Source organism: Choloepus didactylus, chromosome X (assembly GCF_015220235.1).
Source record: "Choloepus didactylus isolate mChoDid1 chromosome X, mChoDid1.pri, whole genome shotgun sequence".
NCBI lineage: Eukaryota > Metazoa > Chordata > Mammalia > Pilosa > Megalonychidae > Choloepus > Choloepus didactylus.
In genome coordinates this window covers 136696468-136720675 of record NC_051334.1, presented here as the reverse complement: position 1 = coordinate 136720675, position 24208 = coordinate 136696468, and the positions used below count along the sequence as shown (strand labels likewise).

The 24208-nt window shown below is 36.5% G+C and overlaps 1 protein-coding gene and 1 pseudogene across 4 annotated transcripts in view; one reads left to right on the top strand and one right to left on the bottom strand.

The window, feature by feature from the left end:
- Positions 1 to 22301, top strand: part of LRCH2 (leucine rich repeats and calponin homology domain containing 2) — a 177520-nt gene extending 155219 nt beyond the window's left edge. For 3 of the 4 annotated variants that reach the window (XM_037822273.1, XM_037822272.1, XM_037822271.1), the window contains one exon: positions 19598 to 22301. In XM_037822273.1, coding sequence (XP_037678201.1) covers positions 19598 to 19717 — 120 coding nt within the window. In that variant the 3' untranslated portion in view covers positions 19718 to 22301. The remainder of the gene's footprint in view (positions 1 to 19597) is intronic. The other variant, XM_037822274.1, reaches the window with a different exon arrangement.
- On the bottom strand, positions 12586 to 19479 carry LOC119523270 (annotated as a pseudogene).
- Positions 22302 to 24208: the final 1907 nt, after the last annotated feature.

The following is a 24208-nucleotide window of genomic DNA, read 5'->3' as shown; positions in this document are numbered from 1 at the left end:
AGATTTGCACTTATGTTGTCATCTAAGAGTTTTATGGTTTTAGCTCTTACATTTAGTTTTTTTTTTTTTTTTTTTTAATCTTCATTTCATTGAGATATATTCACATACCACGCAGTCATACAAAACAAATCGTACTTTCGATTGTTTACAGTACCATTACATAGTGGTACATTCATCACCCAAATCAATCCCTGACACCTTCATTAGCACACACACAAAAATAACAAGAATAATAATTAGAGTGAAAAAGAGCAATTGAAGTAAAAAAGAACACTGGGTACCTTTGTCTGTTTGTTTCCTTCCCCTATTTTTCTAATCATCCATCCCTAAACTAGACAAAGTGGAGTGTGGTCCTTATGGCTTTCCCAATCCCATTGTCACCCCTCATAAGCTACATTTTTATACAACTGTCTTCGAGATTCATGGGTTCTGGGTTGTAGTTTGATAGTTTCAGGTATCCACCACCAGCTACCCCAATTCTTTAGAACCTAAAAAGGGTTGTCTAAAGTGTGCATAAGAGTGCCCAACAGAGTGACCTCTCGGCTCCTTTTGGAATCTCTCTGCCACTGAAGCTTATTTCATTTCCTTTCACATCCCCCTTTTGGTCAAGATGATGTTCTCCGTCCCACGATGCCAGGTCTACATTCCTCCCCGGGAGTCGTATTCCACGTTGCCAGGGAGATTCACTCCCCTGGGTGTCTGATCCCACGTAGCGGGGAGGGCAGTGATTTCACCTTTCAAGTTGGCTTAGCCAGAGAGAGAGGGCCACATCTGAGCAACAAAGAGGCATTCGGGAGGAGGCTCTTAGGCACAATTATAGGGAGGCCTAGCCTCTCCTTTGCAGCAACCGTCTTCCCAAGGGTAAAACCTGTGGTAGAGGGCTCAACCCATCAAACCACCAGTCCCCTATGTCTGTGGTCATGTTAGCAACCATGGAGGTAGGGTAGGCAAATACCCCTGCATTCTCCACAGGCTCCTCAAGGGGGCACTACATCTTTTTTTTTTTTTTCCTTGTTTTTCTTTTTTTTTTTTAACTTTCCCTTCTTTTTTAAATCAACTGTATGAAAAAAAAAGTTAAAAAGAAAACAAACATACAATAAAAGAACATTTCAAAGAGACCATAACAAGGGAGTAAGAAAAAGACAACTAACCTAAGATAACTGCTTAACTTCCAACATGTTCCTACTTTACCCCAAGAAAGTTACATAATATAGCAACATTTCTGTGAACTTGTTCCTACTATATCCATCAGAAATTAACAGACCATAGTCATTTCTGGGCATCCCCAGAACGTTAAATAGCTTATCTGTTCTTCTTGGATTATTGTTCCCCCTTCCTTAATTGCTCTCTACTGCTCGTTCCCCTACATTCTACATTATAAACCATTTGTTTTACATTTTTCAAAGTTCACATTAGTGGTAGCATATAATATTTCTCTTTTTGTGCCTGGCTTATTTCGCTCAGCATTATGTCTTCAAGGTTCATCCATGTTGTCATATGTTTCACGAGATCGTTCCTTCTTACTGCTGCGTAGTATTCCATCGTGTGTATATACCACATTTTATTTATCCACTCATCTGTTGAAGGACATTTGGGTTGTTTCCATCTCTTGGCAATTGTGAATAATGCTGCTATGAACATTGGCGTGCAGATATCTGTTCGTGTCACTGCTTTCCGATCTTCCGGGTACATACCGAGAAGTGCAATCGCTGGATCGAATGGTAGCTCTATATCTAGTTTTCTAAGGAACTGCCAGACTGACTTCCAGAGTGGCTGAACCATTATACAGTCCCACCAACAATGAATAAGAGTTCCAATTTCTCCACATCCCCTCCAGCATTTGTAGTTTCCTGTTTGTTTAATGGCAGCCATTCTAACCGGTGTTAGATGGTATCTCATTGTGGTCTTAATTTGCATTTCTCTAATAGCTAGTGAAGCTGAACATTTTTTCATGTGTTTCTTGGCCATTTGTATTTCCTCTTCAGAGAACTGTCTTTTCATATCTTTTGCCCATTTTATAATTGGGCTGTCTGTACTATTGTCATTGAGTTGTAGGATTTCTTTGTATATGCAAGATATCAGTCTTTTGTCAGATACATGGTTTCCAAAAATTTTTTCCCATTGAGTTGGCTGCCTTTTTACCTTTTTGAGAAATTCCTTTGAGGTGCAGAAACTTCTAAGCTTGAGGAGTTCCCATTTATCTATTTTCTCTTTTGTTGCTTGTGCTTTGGGTGTAAAGTCTAGGAAGTGGCCGCGTAATACAAGGTCTTGAAGATGTTTTCCTACATTATCTTCTAGGAGTTTTATGGTACTTTCTTTTATATTGAGATCTTTGGTCCATTTTGAGTTAATTTTTGTGTAGGGGGTGAGGTAGGGGTCCTCTTTCATTCTTTTGGATATGGATATCCAACTCTCCCAGCCCCATTTGTTAAAAAGACCATTATGACTCAGTTCAGTGACTTTGGGGGCCTTATCAAAGATCAGTCGGCCATAGATCTGAGGGTCTATCTCTGAATTCTCAATTCGATTCCATTGATCTATATGTCTATCTTTGTGCCAGTACCATGCTGTTTTGGCAACTGTGGCTTTATAATAAGCTTCAAAGTCAGGGAGTGTAAGTCCTCCCACTTTGTTTTTCTTTTTTAGAGTGTCTTTAGCAATTCGAGGCATCTTCCCTTTCCAAATAAATTTGATAACTAGCTTTTCCAAGTCTGCAAAGTAGGTTGTTGGAATTTTGATTGGGATTGCATTGAATCTGTAGATGAGTTTGGGTAGAATTGACATCTTAATGACATTTAGTCTTCCTATCCATGAACATGGAATATTTTTCCACCTTAAGCAATAACCCCTCATTCCTCACCCCTACCCTGCCCTTGGTAACCTGTGTTTATACAGTTTCTGACTCTATGAATTTACTTATTCTAATTATTTAGTATCAGTGAGATCATACAATATTTATCCTTTTGTATCCGGCTTATTCCACCCAACATGATGTCTTTAGGATCATTCATGTTGTTGCACGTATCAGAACTTCATTCCTTTTTATGGCTGAATAATATTCCATTGTGCACGTGCTTGCGTGTGTATATATATACCACATTTTGTTGATCCATTCATTGGTTGGTGGACAATTGGGTTGCTTTTATGTTTTGACAATTGTGAATAATGTTGTCATTATGAACATTGGTTTGCAGATATCTGTTCAAGTCCCTGCTTTCAATGCTTTCTGGTGTATACCTCCTAACTGTTGATTGCCATTTCATATGGCAATTCTATACTTAAGTTTTTGAGGAAATTAAAACTGTTTTCTACAGTGGCTTATTCCCACCAATAAGGAATGAGTGTTCCCTTTTTTTCAAATCCTCTCCAACACTTGTTATTTTACATTTTTAAGAAATAGTAGCCTTTCTAATGGGTGTGAAATGGAGTCTCATGGTTTTGATTGGCATTTCCCTAATGGCTAATGATCTTGAGCATCTTTTCAGGTGCTTATTGGCCACTCATATAACTTCTTTGGAGAAATGTCTATTCAAATCTTTTTCCTATTTTTAAATCAGGTTTTGTCTTTTTGTTGTTAAGTTGTAGGATTTCTTTATATGTTCTGGGTATTAAACCATTATCAGATATGTGGTTTCCAAACATTTCCTACCATTTGATAGGTTGTCTTTTTACTTTCATGATGAAGTCCTTTGATGCACAAATGTTTTTAATTTTGATGAAGTCCCCTGTATCTATTTTTCTTTAGTTGCTCATACCTTTGTAGTAGTCTGAAAAACCATTGCTTAACACAAGCTCCTGAAGATGCTTCCCTATATTTTCTTCTAGGATTTTTATAGTTTTGGTTCTTATATTTAGGTCATTGATGCATTTTGAGTTAATTTTTGCATGTGGTGTGAGGTAGGAGTTCACCCTCATTCTTTTGCTTATGGATATCCTGTTTTCTCAGCACCATTTGCTGAAGAAACTATTCTTTCCCCACTGAGTGGACTTGGAACACTTGTGAAAAATCAGTTGGCCATAGAGGTGAGGGTTTATTTCTTGTTTGGAATTAGCTAAGTTGGATTTTAAATTTGAGTCCGAAAGAGGTCATGGTGTGACACAATGGGAAAACAAGGCCATAATTCCTTAGTAAAGATAGTTTGTTACTTACAGTTTCCAGAGAAGGGGTATACCATGAGGGGTTGATGAGAAATACAGTCAGCTTGGGTGGCTCAACCAGCAGGTGGAAAGTACACAAGCAGAGCAAGAGGGAGCCATGGGTTTGTGCCTTTACTGTGGTCCAGGGGTGGAGGTTAGTGGATTTCTTGTGGCAGTCATAGATTGGTTAGTTTGAGAAAACACGCATGGGAAGGGAAAGGGACAGCGGTCTGAGGACAGTGAAGATGGTTTGCTTATCACTTGGGACCAGCTGTTGGTTTTGGGTGAGGTGTGTGTTTGGTGTGGTTGGTGACCTCAGATGGGGTTTGGATTCTGGGGGAGTTTATGCTGAAGGGCTGGAAAGCTCCTTATTTATTAGGCCAAATGTCAGTGTTGAGACAAGTGGCTTAGCCAAAGTAAGATGGATGCCGAGGCAGCATGCAAAACTTTTTGATACTTATGACGTTTCAGAACTCTCAATTCCCCATCTGGTTCCCAGAGCAGGATGCCTTAACAAGGAAGGAACTGGAGGCAGAAAAGCCTCACAGAAAAAAAGGGGAAGGTAAAGAGAACTGCTATAAGATAGGATGGGTCCCAGAACTGAAAAGTATAAGAAAAATGGGGCACTGAGTGAAGGAGAGAATTTAAGCAAATCGTAGCAGCTGGAGAGAAGAGAATTCACAAAAACAAACAGAACAGATTAAGATTCCTGGAGAAGGAATAGAGGAAAGGAGGCTCTCTCCTGAAGGTGAGACAGTGCCCAAAATGTTCAGTCTTAAAAATTGAAGCACGTACCCAGGGCAAGAATCAGATGAAGAAGAGCTGAGAAAATCTGAACAGTTAAACACGGACTACACTAAAGGTTTACAATAAGTTAGACCAAGCATCAGGGAAAAGCCATAACACAAAGTCAATCAACAATAAAAACATGGACACAAGAGGGAGAAATGGACCTTCAGAGTTAACTCCTCAGGGTAATCAGATGTCTAGACTCAGCAAAAGATTACAAGCTATACTAAAAACCAGGAAGATATGACTCAGCCAGTGTAACAAATTAAAACTTCAGAGGAGACTTAGAAGTTGGAATAACTGATCAAACATGTTCAATTTTCCTAACACCATTCCAGGAGATGAAGGAAAATATGCATAAAGAGATAAAAGATATAAAGAAGACAATGTGTGAGCATCAAGAAGGATTTGATAGTGTAAAAACAAACATGACAAAAATTGTGAGGATGTAAGGCATGATAGTAGAGATTAAGAATATACTAGAGCAAATATCATATTTGAACAGGCAAAAGGAAAAATAAGTGAACTAGAAGATAGGACAATCAAAATCATACAGGCAGAACAGATAGGGAAAATAATAGAAAAAAATTGAGCAGTGTTTTAGGGATTTGCATGACAGCACAAAATGCACAAGCATATGTGACATGGGTGTCCCAGAAGGAGAAGAGAAGGAAAAGGGGGGCAGAAAGACTATTTGAGTAAATAATATGAAAAATTTCTCAACTCTTATGAAAGAAATAAATATACATGTCCATGAAGTGCAACTTACTCAAACAGAATAAATCCTAATAGGCCTAGTACGAGACACATACCTAATCAGAATATCAGTGCTAAAGATAGAATTCTGAAAACAGCAAGAGAAAAGCAATTCATCATAATCAAGGGAACCTCAATAAGACAGTGCTGATTTCTCATCAGTAACCATGGAGGCAAAAAGGCAGTGGTAGGATATATTTAAGGCACTGTGTTCTAGTTTGCTAATGCTGCAGAATGCAAAACACCAGAGATGGATTGGCTTTTATAAAAAGGGGGTTTATTTGGCTACACAGTTACAGTCTTAAGGCCATAAAGTGTCCAAGGTAACACATCAGTAATCGAGTACCTTCACTGGAGGATGGCCAGTGGCGTCCGGAAAACCTCTGTTAGCTGGGAAGGCACGTGGCTGGCATCTGCTCCAAAGTTCTGGTTTCAAAATGGCTTTCTCCCAGGATGTTCCTTTCTAGCAAGCTTGCTCCTCTTCAAAACGTCACTCACAGCTGCACTGAGTTCCTTCTCTTTGAGTCAGCTCATTTATATGGCTCCACTGATCAAGGCCCACCCTGAATGGGTGGGGCCATGCCTCCCTGGGAATATCTCATCAGAGTCATCACCCACAGCTGGGTGGGGCACATTCCAAGCAAATCTAATCAGCACCAAAACGTCTGCCCCACAAGAATACATCAAAGATAATGGCGTTTGGAGGACACAATACATTCAAACTGGCACATTCCACCCCCTGGACCCCAAAATGACACTATCTTTCCAAATACAAAATGCATTCATTCCATCACAATATCACAAAAACTTAAATCATTTCAGTAACAAAAGTTAAGTACAAGATCGTATCAAAATCAATTACAGGCCTGGTGGGTCCTAAGGCATAATTCTCCTTTAGCTTTGGATCTGTGGACTTAGAACAAGTTATATGCTTGCAATATACAAAGGAGGGGCATTCATAGGATAAACATTCCCACTGCCATAAGGAGAAACAGTAAGGTAAACAGGGTTAACAGGACCAAAACAGTTCCTAAAACCCACAGGACAAACTCCATTAGATTTCAGTCTGAGAGTCATTTACAGAACAACGTTGCATCCTTGGGGCTTGAGAGAGTGGGAACCTAACCCTTCCTAAGGGCCTTTGTGGCAGCTCTTTCCTCTCCAAATGCTTGGTTGAGTGCTCCAACATATCCACACATTGGGGAGACCACCATCTCGGCCCCACCCTCTTCAAACATCGGGGAAGCACCCGGATTCCCTTCCATCTCTGGGGCACACGCTCAACCCCTTCAGAACAGTGTGGTGGCAGCCAGGCTCTCCCCAATTTCCTGGGAATGTGCTCAACCCTCTTTGGGACCTGGGGGAGCAAAACTCTTCCAGAACATCGAGGTGGAATGCCCACCCTTGACCTCTGGGGCAAACTCACCCTTTCCATGTGTGTGGGCTGCTCTGCTCTCCCTGCCCGAGACCTCTTGACTCCAGACGTCAACCTCCATGGCTCTGTCTTTGAAGAAATTTTTCCTTCAGTTTGTTCATTGTCTGTCTCCTCCAGTCCAGACTGGCAACGGCTCTGTCTGTAAAGATCTCGCAAAAATTTTATTGGCTTCGCATGAAGCATACAGGGGTCAAAGTCGTCAGACAATAGGACTTTCCACAAATCCTTTCTGGATAATTCCATCTCCATTCTTAGCTTGTACTGAAATGGCGGCTGGGTTCCATGTTTGGTAACATCCTCACGTTGGGCTGTAGCTTCTGGGATTCCACCCCCTGGAAGCCTTTAATTTTCCAAGCCATCAGCTTCTGGTTTCTTTGAACCCAAGAGTTCAGTTCTAAGTTTATCTCTCTCCGCTCGCATTTTGCTATAAGCTGCAAGGAGAAGCCAGGGTACATCCTCCACACGTAGTCTGGAGATCTCCTCAGCTAAGTATTCCAGGTTGTCGCTTTCAAATTCTTCCTTCCATCTGACACCAGGATTCAATTTTCCCAAATTGTCTGCCACTTTAAAACAAGGATTGCCTTTCTTCCAGTTCGCAACAACACATTCATCATTTCTGCTCAAGGCCTCATCAGAAGTATCTTTAGAGTCCATATTTCCACAAATAGTCTCTTCAAAGCAGTTTAGGCCTTTTTTATCAAGCTCCTCACAGTTCTTCCAGAATCTTCCCCTTATCCATTTAAAAAGCCGTTCCAACATGTTTGGTATTTGCAAACTCAGCAGCAAAATCACCCCACTTCTCTGGTACCAAAATCTGTTCTAGTTTGCTAATGCTGCGGAATGCAAAACACCAGAGACGGATTGGCTTTTATAAAAAGGGGGTTTATTTGGCTACACAGTTACAGTCTTAAGGCCATAAAGTGTCCAAGGTAACACATCAGTAATCGGGTACCTTCACTAGAGGATGGCCAATGGTGTCCGGAAAACCTCTGTTAGCTGGGAAGGCACGTGGCTGGCGTCTGCTCCAAAGTTCTGGTTTCAAAATGGCTTTCTCCCAGTATGTTCCTTTCTAGGAAGCTTGCTCCTCTTCAAAACATCACTCACAGATGCACTGAGTTCCTTTTCTTTGTGTCAGCTCATTTATATGGCTCCACTGATCAAGGCCCACCTGGAATGGGTGGGGCCTTGCCTCCATGGGAGTATCTCATCAGAGTCATCACCCACAGCTGGGTGGGGCACATTCCAAGCAAATCTAATCAGCACCAAAACGTCTGCCCCACAAGACTACATCAAAGATAATGGCGTTTGGGGGACACAATACATTCAAACTGGCACACACTGAAAGAGAAAAAATGCCAGACAAAAATTCTTTGTGGCAAAACTGCCCTTCAAAATTGAGGGAGAATTTAAAATATTCACAGATAAAATAGACTGAGAAAGTTTGTAAAAAATAATAGGCCTACTTACAAAAATTACAAATGGAGTTCTGCTGGTTTAAAAGAAAACATAGGAGGGAATGGCTTGGAGTAGTGTGAAGAAATGAAGATTATTAGTACAGGTAAATAAAATGGTAAATGCAAATCCTAGTGGTACTGAAAACACAGTAAGTAGAGTGTAGAAATAAAGATAGCAGGAGATAGAAAGAGGGTAAAGATGGGGCATTTGATGCTGAAGGAGTAAAAATGTTCAACAGGATTATTTGTATAGATCCAGAAATGGATAGCAAAATACTGTGTGATAGTAGCAAAATATTGTAAGTACACTGAACAAAGATGAGTTTTGAGTATGGTTGAAAGAGGAATGTTAGGGGCATGTAGGACACAAGAAGGAAATATAGAAGATACAGTCTGGGACTTTTTAGTGAAACCTAGAGTGGTCAATGATTGTGATTAAATGTACAAATATAAGAATGTTTTCACATGAAGGAGAACAAATGAAAGGCAACTTTGCAAGGTGTAGAAAATGGGATGGTATTGGGGAAAAATACAATCAGTGCAAACTGAAGTATATAGTTAATAGTAACATGTAATAGGTTTCCATTAATTGTAACAAAGGCAGTATACTAGATTAACAAACAAAAACCCAGTAGTACTGAATACTCAATATGTAACTGTATTCTTTAAATAATATAAGAATCAGAATACAATTGAACAAGAAAAAAAGCATATTTCCTGATTTAAAAAAAGCAGGTAGGCAGAATGGATTAAAAAATCATGATCCAACTATCCATTGTTTAAGAGCCTCACCTTAGACCCAAAGACGCATATAGGTTGAATGTGAAAGGTTGGAAAAAGATACTCCCTGCAAATAGTAGCCAAAAATGGACTGGGATAGCTATACTAATTGATATCAGAAAAAAATAGGCTTTAAATAAAAAACTGTTGTTTTTTATTTAAAAAACTTTTTTAGTTTTTTAAAAAATTTCAAAAATTTAAAAAATTTTTTAAAAATTTTAATTTAATTTAATTTAATTTTAATTTTTAATTAAAAATTCCAATTAATTTAATTTAATTTAATTTTTAAATGTAATTTAATTATTAAATTAAATTTAATTTTTAAATGTAATTTAATTATTAAATTAAATTTAATTTTTTAATTAAAAACATTTAATTTAATTTAATTTTTAATTTAAAAATTTTAAAAATTAACAGAATTAAAAATTTTAAAAAAATTTAAAAAATTAAAAAATCAATTTTTAAAAAAATTTATTAAAAAATTTTATTTAAAGGACACTACATATTAATAGAAGGGATAATCAACCAAGAGGAAACAATGGTAATAAATATTTATGCATCTAACCACAGTTCCCCAAAATACATGAAAGAAAGCCTGGCAAAACTGAGGAGAGAATTAAACATCTCTACAATATTTGGACACTTCAATACCTCACTCTCACCAATAGATAGAATACAAGATCAATATATATAGACACAAGATCGATAAGGAAATATAGAACTTGAATAATGTTATAAATGACCTAGACCTAACAGACATGTACAGAATATTGCACTGCCGAATAACAGGATACAAATTCTACTCAACTGTACATGGACCATTCTGCAGGATAGACCACATATTGGGTCAAAAACAAGTCTCAATAATTTTAAAAATATTGAACCATACAAAGCATCTTCTCTGACCATAATGGAATGAAGCTTGAAATCAGTAACAGGCAGGTACTTGGAAAATCCAAAGATATATGCAAGTTAAATAGCACTCTCTTAAACAATCAGTGAGCCAAAGAAGAAATTGCCATTGAAATCAGTATATATCTTAAGACGATTGAAAATGAGAACACAACATGCCAAAACTTATGGGATGCAGTGAAGACAGTGCTGAGATGGAACTTTATAGCCCTAAAAAACTTACATTAAAGAAGAAAAGAGTGCTAAAATTGAAGACCTAACTGTATACCTGGAGGAACTAGAAAAAGAACAGCAAACCAACCCTAAAGCAAGCAGAAGGAAGGAAATAACAAAGATTCAAGCAGAAATAAATGGAATTGAGAATAAAAACCGAATTAGCAAAAGCAAAAGTTGTTTTATGAAAAGATCAATAAAATAGATTGACTCTTAGCTATACTGGCAAAGACAAATAGAAGACACAAATAAATAAAATCAGAAACAACAGGGAGCACTACTAATGACCCTACAGAAATAAATAAGAAAAAATAAGAAAAAATAAGAGAATACTATGAACAACCATATGCCAACAAATTAGACAACCTAGATGAAATGGACAAATTTCTAGAAACACACAAATAATCAACCCTGAGTCTAAGAGAAATAGAAGACCTCAGCAGACCAAGTACAAATAGAGATTGAATCAGTCATCAACCCCCCCCCCCCCCAAAAAAAAAAGACCAGGACCAGATGGCTTCAGAGGTGAATTCTACCAATCACTCCAAGAATAATTAATCCCAATCTTCTCAAGCACTTTAAAAAAATGAAGAGAAAAGAACACTCCCTAACTCATTCTGTGAGGCCAACATCACCGTAATACCAAAGCCAGATGAAAATACTACAAGAAAAGAAACTACAGATTAATTTCTCTTATGAAAATAAATGCAGAAGTCCTCAACAAAAAATGCAAATCTAATCCAACAGGTCATCAAAATAATTATACATCATGATCAAGTGGGATTTATCTCAGGTAGGCAATGGTGGTTCAACACAAGAAAATCAATTAATGCAATACACCACATTAACAGTACAAAGGGAAAAAGGCACATGATCATCTCACTTGAAGAAGAAAAGGCAGTTGACAAAATTCACATCCTTTCTTGATAAAAACACCTAGAAAAACAGGAAGAGAAGGAAACTTCATCAACATGATAAAGGGCACATATGAAAAAACCATAGTTAACCTCATACTCAATAGTGAAAGACTGAAAGTTTCCCTCTAAGATGTGGAACAGGACAAGAATGCCCACTGTCACTGCTCTTATTCAACATGGTGCTAGAAGCTGTAGCTAGAGAACTTAGGCAAGAAAAAGAAATAAAAGGCACCCAAATTGGAAAGGAAGAGGTGAAACTTTCCTATTTGCCGGTGACATGATTACATATATAGAAAGTCCTGAAAAATGGACAACAAAGCTATTAGAAATAATCAACAAATTCAGCAAAGTGGTGGTGTATAAGATCAACATGCAAAAATGAGTGGTGTTTCTATACACTGGTAATGAACAATTTGAGCATGAAATTAAGAAAAAAATTCCATTTACAATATCAATTCAAATTAACAAGTATCTCGGAATAACTTTAACCAAGGACATAAAGGACTTGTATACAGAAAACTGCAAAAGATTGCTAAAAGCAATCAAAGAAGACCTAAATACTTGGAAGCACATACCTTGTTCATGGATTGGAAGACTAAATATCGTTAATGTATCAATTCTACCCACAGTGATTTAAATATTCATCACAGTCACAATCAAAATTCCAACAGCTTACTTTGCAGAAATGGAAAACCCAATTACCATATTTATTTGGAAGGGAAATGGGCCTCAAATAGCCAAAAACATCTTGGAAAAAAAGAAGAGCTAAGTTGGAGGACTCACACTCCTGACATTAAAGCATATTCCAAAGCTACAGTGATCAAAATAGCATGGTGCTGGCAGGAGGATAGATACATCAACCAATGGAGTGGAATTGAGAGTTCATAAATAGACCCTCATACCTATGACCAATTTTTTTTTTTTTTTTTTACTGATTCAAGGGATCTCTTTATTATAAAGATATGTTTGCTCCACACACCAGTCAGCAAGTGTGTGATGAGATGACATACTTCAGCACCATGAGAAAACTCTAGTGGGGATGGGGATCAACTTTTTAGCTATTAGTTTTGGCACCAAAATGTTTTTAATATTGTTATTGCATTAACTTTAACATTTCAAATTTAAATATTTGTTTTCTGAAAACCACAAAATATGTACAAAAGTGAGATTTACTTGTATAGTGATGGTAGACTTACTCCTGATTGAAAAGCAAGCATCTTCCTTCTTTTTAATTTTGTTTGAAACCAGGTAATAGCCAGTATGATAGCCACTCATGTTCCAAGAGATAACATGCTTCCCAAAGCATCAGCATCATCAAGAGAATCTGGACATAGGGTAGGAAGAGGTGGAATTATTGTTGGTCCAGAAGGAAGTGGAGGCAGCCAGCATGATAGGAAGGGGGAGTGGAGGACCATTGAACTTTAGGCCTGACTTTCCTGGTCCCACTCCTGCTCCTGGCATGGAGGGTGGTGGAGGCAGAAAAGAGATCCATGGAGTAGCTTTTGACTTTGTTGCTTGGTTTATTTCCAGGAGACTTGGAGGAGTTCTCACTTTCATCTGTTGAAAGTTGACTCTCCTTTTCACTCTCCTGAGCATTCTGTTCTACATTAACTCCTTCAAAGATTTGGAAAAGTAAATCAGAAAGATTTTGTTACTCCCTATTTCCATACCCAGTGTAAACCACATTGCAGGTATCTCTCTTAAAAATCAGTTGAAGGGAGAACCTAAGATGGCGGCTACGAGAGACAGGGCAAAAAAACACCTCTGTGAAAAATACTAGATAAAAGCCAGAAAGTGACCCAGAATACCAGTTCCAGCAATGTACCAGCTGGACAAGGTCTGCTAAATCCACAGGGACCATGAACTTGGTGAAACCGGGAGTCTGCGTTCTGAAATGAGTGAGTGAGCCTGCTAAATATCCAGCAGCCATGCTGTGGTGTGGGGAAACAGAGGGCTGGCATTTGGAGGCAGACTAGTTCTTTTTAAAAAAAACCGAAAAGCGGCTGCAGAAACGGCAGCGAGAACCGCACAGTGAAGCATGGCAGGAATGGGCTGTGTGAATGCCTCAGTATCTGGTGTGGAAGATAGCCTTTCGTGCACCTGCTGCTAATTGTCTCAGAGTGAGGAAGGCAGAGGTTAGCCAAAAGGGGGAAAAAACCACGCCCCTTGAAGCCATCTTCCCGACGGGCTGGGAATGCTCCTGCCCAGCGCTGGAGCCACACCAAAAATCCCAGTGTGACAGGAAGTTTCCAGCAACACACATACACGCCACAACATCAGGTGTGGACAATAGCCTTTCGTGCACCCGCAGCTAATTGTCCCAGAGCTGGGAAGGCAGAGCTGTGCGAGAAGGGGGAAATTAACACGCCCCATTCAGCCATCCTTACAGCAGGCTGGGAACGCCCCTACACGGCCTGGAAGCCCAGAACTTCCCTTGAGAGATGGTGCGCACTTGTGACGTAGCACAACCTTCCCTCAGCAGAGGCCCTAGAAGGGCACGGCTTGGAAGAGGGAACCACTTGGAAATCCCAGGGACCATACGCCAATACCAAAGACTTGTGGGTCAGCAGTAGAGACAATCTGTGGCGAGACTGAAATGAAGGTTTAGACTCTTGCAACAGCCTTAAATCTCCAGGAACACCTGGGAAGTTTGATTGTCAAAGCTGCCCTCCCTCCCTAACTGCTCAGACACATGCCCCACATTCAGGGCAGACAGCACCAACAAAACACCCAAACTTGGTCCACAAATTGGACCCCACAAGAATCACACCCCCACACACCACAAAGACAAAGTTGGGGAGAGCTGACTCTAGGGGAATAGGTGACTTGTGGATGCCATCTGCTGGTTAGTTAGAGAAAGTGTACACCACCAAGCTGTAGATCTGACAAATTGGAGATCAGTGTTTTTCATATTCTGAAAGAACCCTATCAAGTAGAGCAAAGGCCAAAAACAACAGAAAATTTTAAAGCATGTGATAAAACCAGATGATACGGATAACCCAAACCCAAACACCCAAATCAAAAGATCAGAGGAGACACAGTACTTGGAGCAATTAATCAAAGAACTAAAGATGAACAGTGAGACCATGGCACAGGATATAAAGGACATGAAGAAGAGCATGGCACAGGATATGAAGGGCATGAAGACCCTAGAAGAGCATAAAGAAGAACTTGCAAGAGTAAGTAAAAAAAATAGATGATCTTATGGAAATAAAAGAAACTGTTGACCAAATTAAAAAGATTCAGGATACTCATAGTACAAGACTAGTGGAAGCTGAACAATGAATCAGCGACCTCGAGGACCACAGAATGGAAAATGAAAGAACAAAAGAAGGAATGGGGAAAAAATCAAAAAAATCAAAGTGGACCTCAGGGATATGATAGATAAAATAAAACGTCCAAATATAAGACTCATTGGTGTCCCAGAAAGGGAAGAGAAGGGTAAAGGTCTAGAAAGTGTATTCAAAGAGATTGTTGGGGAAAACTTCCCAAACCTTCTACACAGTATAAATGCACAAGGCATAAATGCTCAGCGAACTCCAAATAGAATAAATCCAAATAAACCCACTCCAAGACATATTCTGATCAGATGTGAAATACTGAAGAGAAGGAGCAAGTTCTGAGAGCAGCAAGAGAAAAGCAAGTCACCACATACAAAGGAAACAACATAAGACTTGGTAGTGACTAAGCGGCCACCATGGAGGCGAGAAGGCAGTGGCATGTCGTATTTAAAATCCTGAAAGAGAAAAATTTCCAGCCAAGAATACTTTATCCAGCAGAGCTCTCCTTCAAATTTGAGTGAGAGCTTAAATTTTTCACAGACAAACAAATGCTGAGAGATTTTGCTAATAAAAGTCCTGCCCTACTTCAGATACTAAAGGGAGCCCTACCGACAGAGAAACAAAGAAAACAGAGAGAGCGATTGAGAAAGGTTCAGTACTAAAGAGATTCAATATTGGTTCATTAAAGACATTAAAGGAGAGAGGGAAAAAATATATCTGACAAACATAAACCAAAGGATAGGATGGCTGATTCAAGAAATGCCTTCACAGTAATAACATTGAATGTAAATGGATTAAACTCACCAATTAAAAGATAGATTGGCAGAATGGATCAAAAACTATGAACTATCAATATGTTGCATACAAGAGACTCATCTTAGACACAGGGACACAAAGAAATTGAAAGTGAAAGGATGGAAAAAATATTTCATGCAAGCTACAGCCAAAAGAAAGCAGGAGTAGCAGTATTAATCTCAGATAAAATGGACTTTAAATGCAAGAATGTTATGAGAGACATAGAAGGCCACTGCATACTAATAAAAGGGACATTTCAACAAGAAGAAATAACAATCTTAAATGTTTTTGCACCTAATCATGGTGCCACAAAATACATGAGACAAACACTGGCAAAACTAAAGGATGCAATGGATGTTTCCACAATTGTGGGAGACTTCAACACATGACTCTCTCCTATAGATAGATCAAGCAGACAGAAGACCAATAAGGAAATTGAAAACCTAAACAATCTGATAAATGAATTGGATTTAACAGACATATATGGAACATCACATCCCAAATCACCAGGATACACATTCTTCTCTAGTGATCACGGAACTTTCTCCAGAATAGAACATATGCTGGGACATAAAACAAGCCTCAATAAATTTTAAAAAATTGAAATTATTCAAAGTACATTCTCTGACCACAATGGAATATAATTAGAAGTCAGTAACCATCAGAGACTTGGAAAATTCACAAATACCTGGAGGTTAAACAACACACTCCTAAAATAAATGATTTATAATGTAGAATGTAAGGGAACTAGTGATAGAGAGCAATTAATGAAGGGGGAACGATAACCTAATAAGAACAGATAATCTATCATAGGTAAATTTAACGTTCTGGGAATGCCCAGGAATGACTATGGTCTGTTAATTTCTGATGGGTATTGTAGGAACAAGTTCACAGAAATGTTGCTATATTAGGTTATTTTCTTGGGGTAGAGTAGGAACATGTTGGAATTAAAGTAGTTATTTTAGGTTAGTTGCCTTTTCTTACTCCTTTGTTATGGTTTGAAATGTTTTTTTATTGTATAGCTTTAAAAAAATTTTTTTGGATATAGTTAATTTAAAAAAATAGTTAATTAAGAGTTAATGACAATCAATGCAATATATGATACTGGAGGGGATCTAAGAATGGAGGAGAAAAGCTCACAGGGGGCATAAGGAAAAATTGGAATATAGAATTGAAACTTTATATCCATATTAATTTTCTTGAATTAACTGCAGTTAAGTTAATGACATAAGTGAATATCCTTGTTCGTAGGAAATGTACATGGAAGTGTTATGACTTCAAGGAGTATGATACATGCAACCTGCTCTCAAATGTTCAGAAGATTATAAATGGGTAGATAATTGATAGAAAGTTAGTAGATATAGTTGAAATAAAGAGGGGTGGAGGGAGAGAGGAAAGAAGGGAGGGAGGGAGGGAGGGAGGAAGGAGAAAGAAAGGTACTGCAAAGGTAGCGAAATGTAAAATTGGTAGATACACATATCTGGGGGTGGGGGGGTGTTGGAGTTCTCTGTATGGGGTTTGTATTGTCTTTGCAACTGTCCTATTTGTTTGAAATTATTTCAAAATAAAAATTAAAAAAACATCAGTTGAAGCAATGGTAGCTGGGTAAATGCAGACATCTTCTAACCAATTGGCAGAACATTTGTCACCAACTTTCCACTCCGCATTGTAAAATTGGGTTTTCTAAAATGTATTTTTCTCCACTCTGAGTTGTATAACTCACTGCACACACCAAGCTTCTCTGAAGACAGGTTACTTGCAAGCTTGGGCTCCACTGTCAGATAGCAAGGCACAGGGCAGTGTCTGCTGGTCCTTCTCGTCCAGGTTTCTTGGCTTCAGCTTCAAGTCTGTGGCTTTTTCCCTAAACTTCCCTGGATGTTTCTCTCTTTTAGCTTCTCTTAATCTCATCTCTTAACTTTTGTATGTTTTATCCCCTTACAAAGACTTCAGTATGTGATTTGAGACCCACCTTGAATTAGGGTGGTCACGTGTCAACTAAAATAACATAACCAAAATGTTCCACCCACATAGGTCTACACTCACAGTAGTGGGTTGGCCAATTGATTTTTGACAAGGTTGCCAGTCCACTCAATTGGGAAATAATTTTCTCTTCAAGAAATGGTGCAGGGAGAACTGGATATCCATTTGCAGAGGACAGCTGTCTCACACTGTATATGAAAATTAACTCAAAATTGATTAAAGACCTAAATATAATAGCCAGGACTATAAAATCCTAGAAGAAAATATAAAGAAGCATCTTCAGGATCTTTTGTTAGGCAATGGTTTCTTAGACTCTACACCCAATGCAGAAGAAACAAAGTAAAAATAGATAAATGGTACTTCCTCGCAATTAAAAAAAAACCTTTGTTCATAGGAACATTGTCACAAAAGTGAAAAGACAACCTACTCAATGGGACAAAATATTTGGAAACCACATATCTGATAATGGTTTAATAGCCAGAATATATAAAGCAATCCTACAAATCAACAAAAAGAAACAACTCAATTAAAATGGGCAAGAGACTCTAATAGACATGTCGCTAAAGAGGATGGACAAATGGTTAAGTATATGAAAAGATGTTCAACATCGCTAGGTATTAGGGAACTGCAAGTCAAAACCACAATGAGATACCGTTTCACATCCACTAGAATGGCTACAATTAAGAAACAGAAAATTACAAGTTTTGGAGAACATGTGGAGAAATAGGAACACTCATTCATTACTGGTGGTAATGGTGTAGCTGCTGTGGAAAACAATTTGGCAGTTCCTCACGAAGATGAATATTGAATTACCATACCAGGCAATCCCACTACTAGGTGTATACCCAAAAGAATTGAAAGCAGGGACTCAGATATTTGCACACTGATGTCCAAAGCAGTATTATTCACAGTTGCCAAAAGATGGAAGCAACTCAAGTGTCCATCAACCAATGAATGGATAAACAAAATGCATATACATATGATGAAATACTATTCAAGTGTATAAGGGAATGAGGTCCTGTTTCATGTGACAACATGGATGAACCTTGAGGACATTATGCTGAGTGAAATAAGCCAGACACAAAGGACAAATATTGTATGAACTCATTGATATAATCACAGTAATAGAGTTAGAATCTAGAATATAGGTTAACAGTACATAGATTGGGGTAGAGAATGGTGAGCTGATGCTTAATTTGTACAGAATTTCTATTTAGGTTGATTGTAAAAGTTTTGAAATGGATGGTTGTGATCACAGCATATTATTGGGAGTGTAATTAATGCTGAATCATGTATGTGAATGTAGTTGAACAGGAAAGTTTGTGGTCACATATATTACTAGAATGAAAGTAAGAAGATAAAACGTGGGACTGTGTAACATAGTGAACTCTGTTGTGGTTGATGGACTGGGGTTAATAGTACCAGTGTAAGAATGTTCTTGTATTAAATGTAATAGATGTATGGCACTATTACAGGGTGTTGATAATTGAGTGGCCTATCGTAGAAAAATATACTTAAAGTGAACTGTGGACTATAGTTTATAGTACTATTTTAATATTCTTTTATCAGTTATAACAGAAGTAGCACACTAATGCAAATGTCAACAATAGGGGGTTATATGGGAACGCTGTATTTTTTACATGACTTTTCTGTAAATCTACAACTTCTCTAATTAAAAAAATAATGATGAAAATAATTTTTGAAAGACATTAACTGATAAGACCAAAAAAAAGATGAGAGAGAAATCATTGGTGATTTTTCACCAGAGTTATTTTAGTGGGAAGATGCCACATGCTTTAGGAGTAGATGCAGGATATCAGTGGTTGAATAGAGTATGAGAAATGCAGAAGTGGAGAACTATTCTTTTAAGAACATTTGCTGTGTAGAGAAAGAAGTTTTGGTATAAAATCGGGAGAGGATTGGAGGGACAAGCTTTCAAAAGGCAAGGTCATCCTCTATAATCCTTTTTTAGTATAAGCTAGGAAAACTTAGAATTGTATAATTTTTACTTTACGTTTTCCAGAAACCATGTTTTAAAAACCTGGTTCTGACTTACTAATTCATACTGGACTTTTGCTCAATTTTGGTTTTACTTGTGCTATTGAAAAAATAATGTTCAAACACCTTTTTTTTTGTTTTGTTTTTCAGGAAAGACTCTGTTTGCCTCATCATATATTGGAAGAACGAGGTCTTGTGAAAGTTGGTGTCACAGTTCAGGCTCTTCTTGAATTACCTGCAACCAAGGCATCTCAGCTTTCTATGGCTTGACATAACATTTAAAAATAATAAGTGTATAGTTTCATTTATTTGAAATGATTTCAAATATTTCAACTTCATGAATAAGAATTATCAATCAAAACACTTTTATTAGATTAAGCCTTACGGTTTTAAAATTCATATGTAAAACATCAAAATTAAGTTTTGAATTGCCCAAATACTTTGGGGGGTGGTGGGCTGGATTGATTTGTAAGAGTTTTTGATACATTCAAATTCTTTTTTTACTGAGTCCAGTTGATAATCTTGATTGTTTTTCAAAAAGCAGATTGCTACTAAATTTAAAATGTGGTTTCAATTTAATAATATTAAGTTTAATTTTTTATATACACTAGTAAACATCTAAATAAGGTAATCCATTTTTTACTGATTTAAAACAATTCTATATTTGAGTTCTTTACTACACTCCTCCATCTAGTTTATGCACAATTTCTTCAATCTTTTGTCTTAGTTTCCTAGGAGAAAAAATCAGTAGGAAAGGTAGTACTCTGGCTTCATATAAATTCTTTTAGTATTATAGGTTGATGCCAAAATTTTTCAGTTGTACTGTGGATTGTTTACATGTGAAGTGCCTGTGTAATTGATGACTCTTATATAGTCTTAAACATTTTTGCAATTTCTTTTTATGTATTAATAGGATCAATGGAACATTAAAATATTTTAGTAGATTATGTTGTCAGTAATATGTGAGGATTTAAATATGCCTCATGTTGTGACATTTGTGGGTTTTTATTTAGGGCATTGCAGTTTTTCTTAAATTGTTTAGTTCAGGTTGTCAAAAACAAATGTTAATATGCTTTATTTATGCTATTTAATTTTGCAAAATTTAATCGTCTTTTAAAATGTATTATTTGAAGAGTATTTTATTTCTGTATTGAAAATGTTACACAAAACATTAAGGTTTTTGGGAACTTGTGAAGTACTAATTATTGAGGACATTTTGATAATACTGTCAAAGTTTGGATTTATGTTTTGACTTTCAGGAATATCACATCAATCCTGCCTTTAGCTATATTCAGAGAACAGAAATTGAAGAATAGGTGTTTATTTGGATTCTAGTCATTTGTAGATCCTGTAAATGATCCTCAATTAAGTTGATGCTGAATTAAACACAGACCTTTCTATAAATATTTTCATAAGTACACTATGTTAAATAAAGTCTTTGTTCAGTTTAGAGACGGTAGTTGGTTCTAGTGCAGGAATTTTTCAAAAACACTGCTGTCATGAATAACTTGGATTCCTATAGTAGAACCTTAATAATTGTTTTTTAGCCAAGCAAGTATCACATTAAATATGTGATTGTTTGCACTTGTTACCTCTTAACATGAATGCAACTTATTAAAATTGTTGGCCTAGGTATTTCAAAGGGTATATATAAAAGGTAAAACTAGTGTGCCAAATGGTGTAGTAGGGGTTGGCTTAGGAACAACTCTTCTTTTTTTGATCCATTGGCATGAAGCCATATAATTGAATTTTGGCTTTAGAATACAGGTGTGTTCTTTACATTCCTCAAGAGTTAATTGGAGCATTTAAAGAATTAAAGCTTCTTAAAAAATAAGGTTCAAAAATTATCACTTTAAATATTTTCATCTAATTATTTTCAGTTGGATCTAAAAAAAAACCGCACTGACATAATCCCTCATGAAAACTTAGGTAATATAGGTAAGGAATGGCAACTAAATACCTTAAATAGTTTTTAATGTAGAAATGTGACAGTGTTACAAATAAAGTGACCATTGAAAACCAGAGCAATCAGTCATACTGCTTTTATAGTTAGAATACTATAGAATTACACTTATTAATCAATCTAGATGTTAAATATATTACAACTATTTTTCTGTTTTGTATAATTTAATATTAGTGAAATTGTAGGCCATTTCCTATTGCATTTCACTTACTTGTCAGTTGATCATTACTTTAAAGAAAACATACACCAGAACCTGACCATAGCATTCCGTTCTGCCAAGCAAACTTCCATATAAGATAGATCCATCTGAGGTATATGCCATGACAGTTTACTTATTTATTATAGTGCCAAAAGATAACACCACCTCTATGGCAGTGTCATCACATAGTCCCCAAGGACAGCATTACACCAAGGCTCTGATATAGTTCTTTTAATAGTTTTTAAATGTGAAATTTATTCTAAATGTTTTATGGTTATTATATATTTACTTCATCAGTTATTGAATTAAGAATGATTATCATTATTTGAATTGGATTTGTGATTTAATGAGGATTGAATAATCAAACTAAAATATTTTATTAGGCCCTAAAAATGTAGTAGATAGCCAGTTCTTTTAAATTTTATTACTGTATGGCACAAGAAAGAATAAGTGATGTTGGGTATGTTAGAATTTGAACTAAAGAGCGAAAATGCATCACCATTTGTTTAATAATTACCTTTACAGAATACTAGTTTAATGGCTTTTCTAACTGAAATTTTTGAAAGATTCAGAAATGTTTGTATTGGTCCCAGATCTACCTTAATTGATTTACTGATGCACTTAAAAATAAATGGAACACTAAATGTATATTACCGATGCAAACTGTGGATAAAGTTGAATGAAAAAATTAAAGTCTGGGATTTCTTTTCTCTCTCTCTACCTTCTTGCTCAACATCACAGCATCCATTTTTTCAGCATTTGATAGCCTCTGTCTGTGTTCCCTAGTGTGGAAAAATAGTCAAACTTCAAGAGAACACTCAAAGTAAGTCATTTTAAGAGACTATTTACATCATGTTAGTTTTAGTAGGTAATGCTTTATTTAAAAACTAATAATTTCCTAGGATACATTCACAAAATGATGTCAGCTTTATATAAAATAAATTCTTTGTGTACAATAAATGTAGGATAAACCATTACATAAAATAAAGAATAGAATAGGTTAAATTGTGATTATTTTATATTGCAAATTTCAGTAGAAGGCATATAATTGAGTTAACCTTAAGCTATTTTATAAAAATTTTAATTTCTATTTTTCAAGTAATTCTGATTTTCTAAACATCTGCATATTTTATTCAAAAAGCTATTATTTATTTATAGTTGTGATTCATCCTAAAGGTAGAAAGTCATTCAGGTAAGTGTTACTAAAGATATATTGCCCCATATAGCTATTCATCCTAAAGTCTCAAATTTAAAGAAGTGCTTAAGGAAGATATTTGACATAAGGTGTTTGAAAACTACTTTAAATTTGTCACAGAATTTTGAATTGTTTTTAGGTAATGAAACTAAATTTGTTCTCTGCTTTAGTAAATTCTCATTTTTTATATTCATCATCAAATCACTGTAGAGTATTCAGGAACCTGTTTCAGGGTTTTGAGCACTCCCAGGGACTGATACATTACTATAAGTTGATTAATTTGGAAATGTGTAGAAAACTTCCAGAACTGGTAAATTTGGAAATGTCAAAAGCCACCTGTTCATTAATGTGTAAACCTTTCTATTCCTGCATTTTAAAATGTGAAAAAAATCCCTATTCTTATGGTTTTTAAATAGCTTAGAATTCCCACAGTTCTCTGTGTATGTTTTAATGCATGGTTGTGGCTGTTTTAGTAAAAGAGGTTCTTTACTGCATTGGAAAACCAGAGTTCAGAAGTTAAGAGAATTCTGAGAAGTTGATTAGGATGGAAAGTTGCTGATTGAATCCTTTGAAACAAAAGATTATTTGAATTGTGATAGCTTTAAAAGTTTTAAGAAATTATTGTGTAATCTTTTCTTGATTTTTCAAATACAAAACTTTTATTACTTTGCCATTTAAGATTAGGAAAAAGTAATTCATTTTTACTCTATGCTTCAAGGATCTACCTTAGGTGACAAATGATTTAGGTCTGTAAATATGCAGGTACATAAGTTGAAATTGTTTTTTCAGATAGCAAATGGAATTTTCTAAAGCTCAGTGATTTTTAATGCAAAGATATTAAAAGTAATAGCATATAATTTATGAAGCATTAACTAAAATTATACCATAGGGTATTAATTCTATACGAATCCTTATGAATATAGATCACCTTGGGATCTTGTTAGCAAAATACAGACTGATTCAGTAAGTCTAGAGTGGAGTCTGAGATTTCACATTTCCAACAAGCTCCCGGGTAATCCTGATACTGCTGGTCCAATGACCAACTTCAGTAGCAAGGTCTTGGGGTCATTCTAGTTTTGTTTTAATATCAGTTGACAGTGTAACAGTTCACAATTTAAATGATGCTTCATGGTCTTTACCATATTGCTTAACATTTTTAATAGGTCTCTGTTCTGAAATATGTTCTAGTTTATTAAGGGTTTGGAGAGTCTCTTGGTGGTTTTAAAAGGTGTGCTTTACAGCCTATCAGGGGAATGATTATTGTAATGGTTCCTAGATTGTAAGCTCTTACAGCAGTCAGATCTATTCCTGAATTGTAATGGCTATTTCCAAACTCTGAGATGCTGATCCCTTTGTGTATAACCTGATCTGTCTCTGAAATTTTAGGTATCTGTGTGACACCTG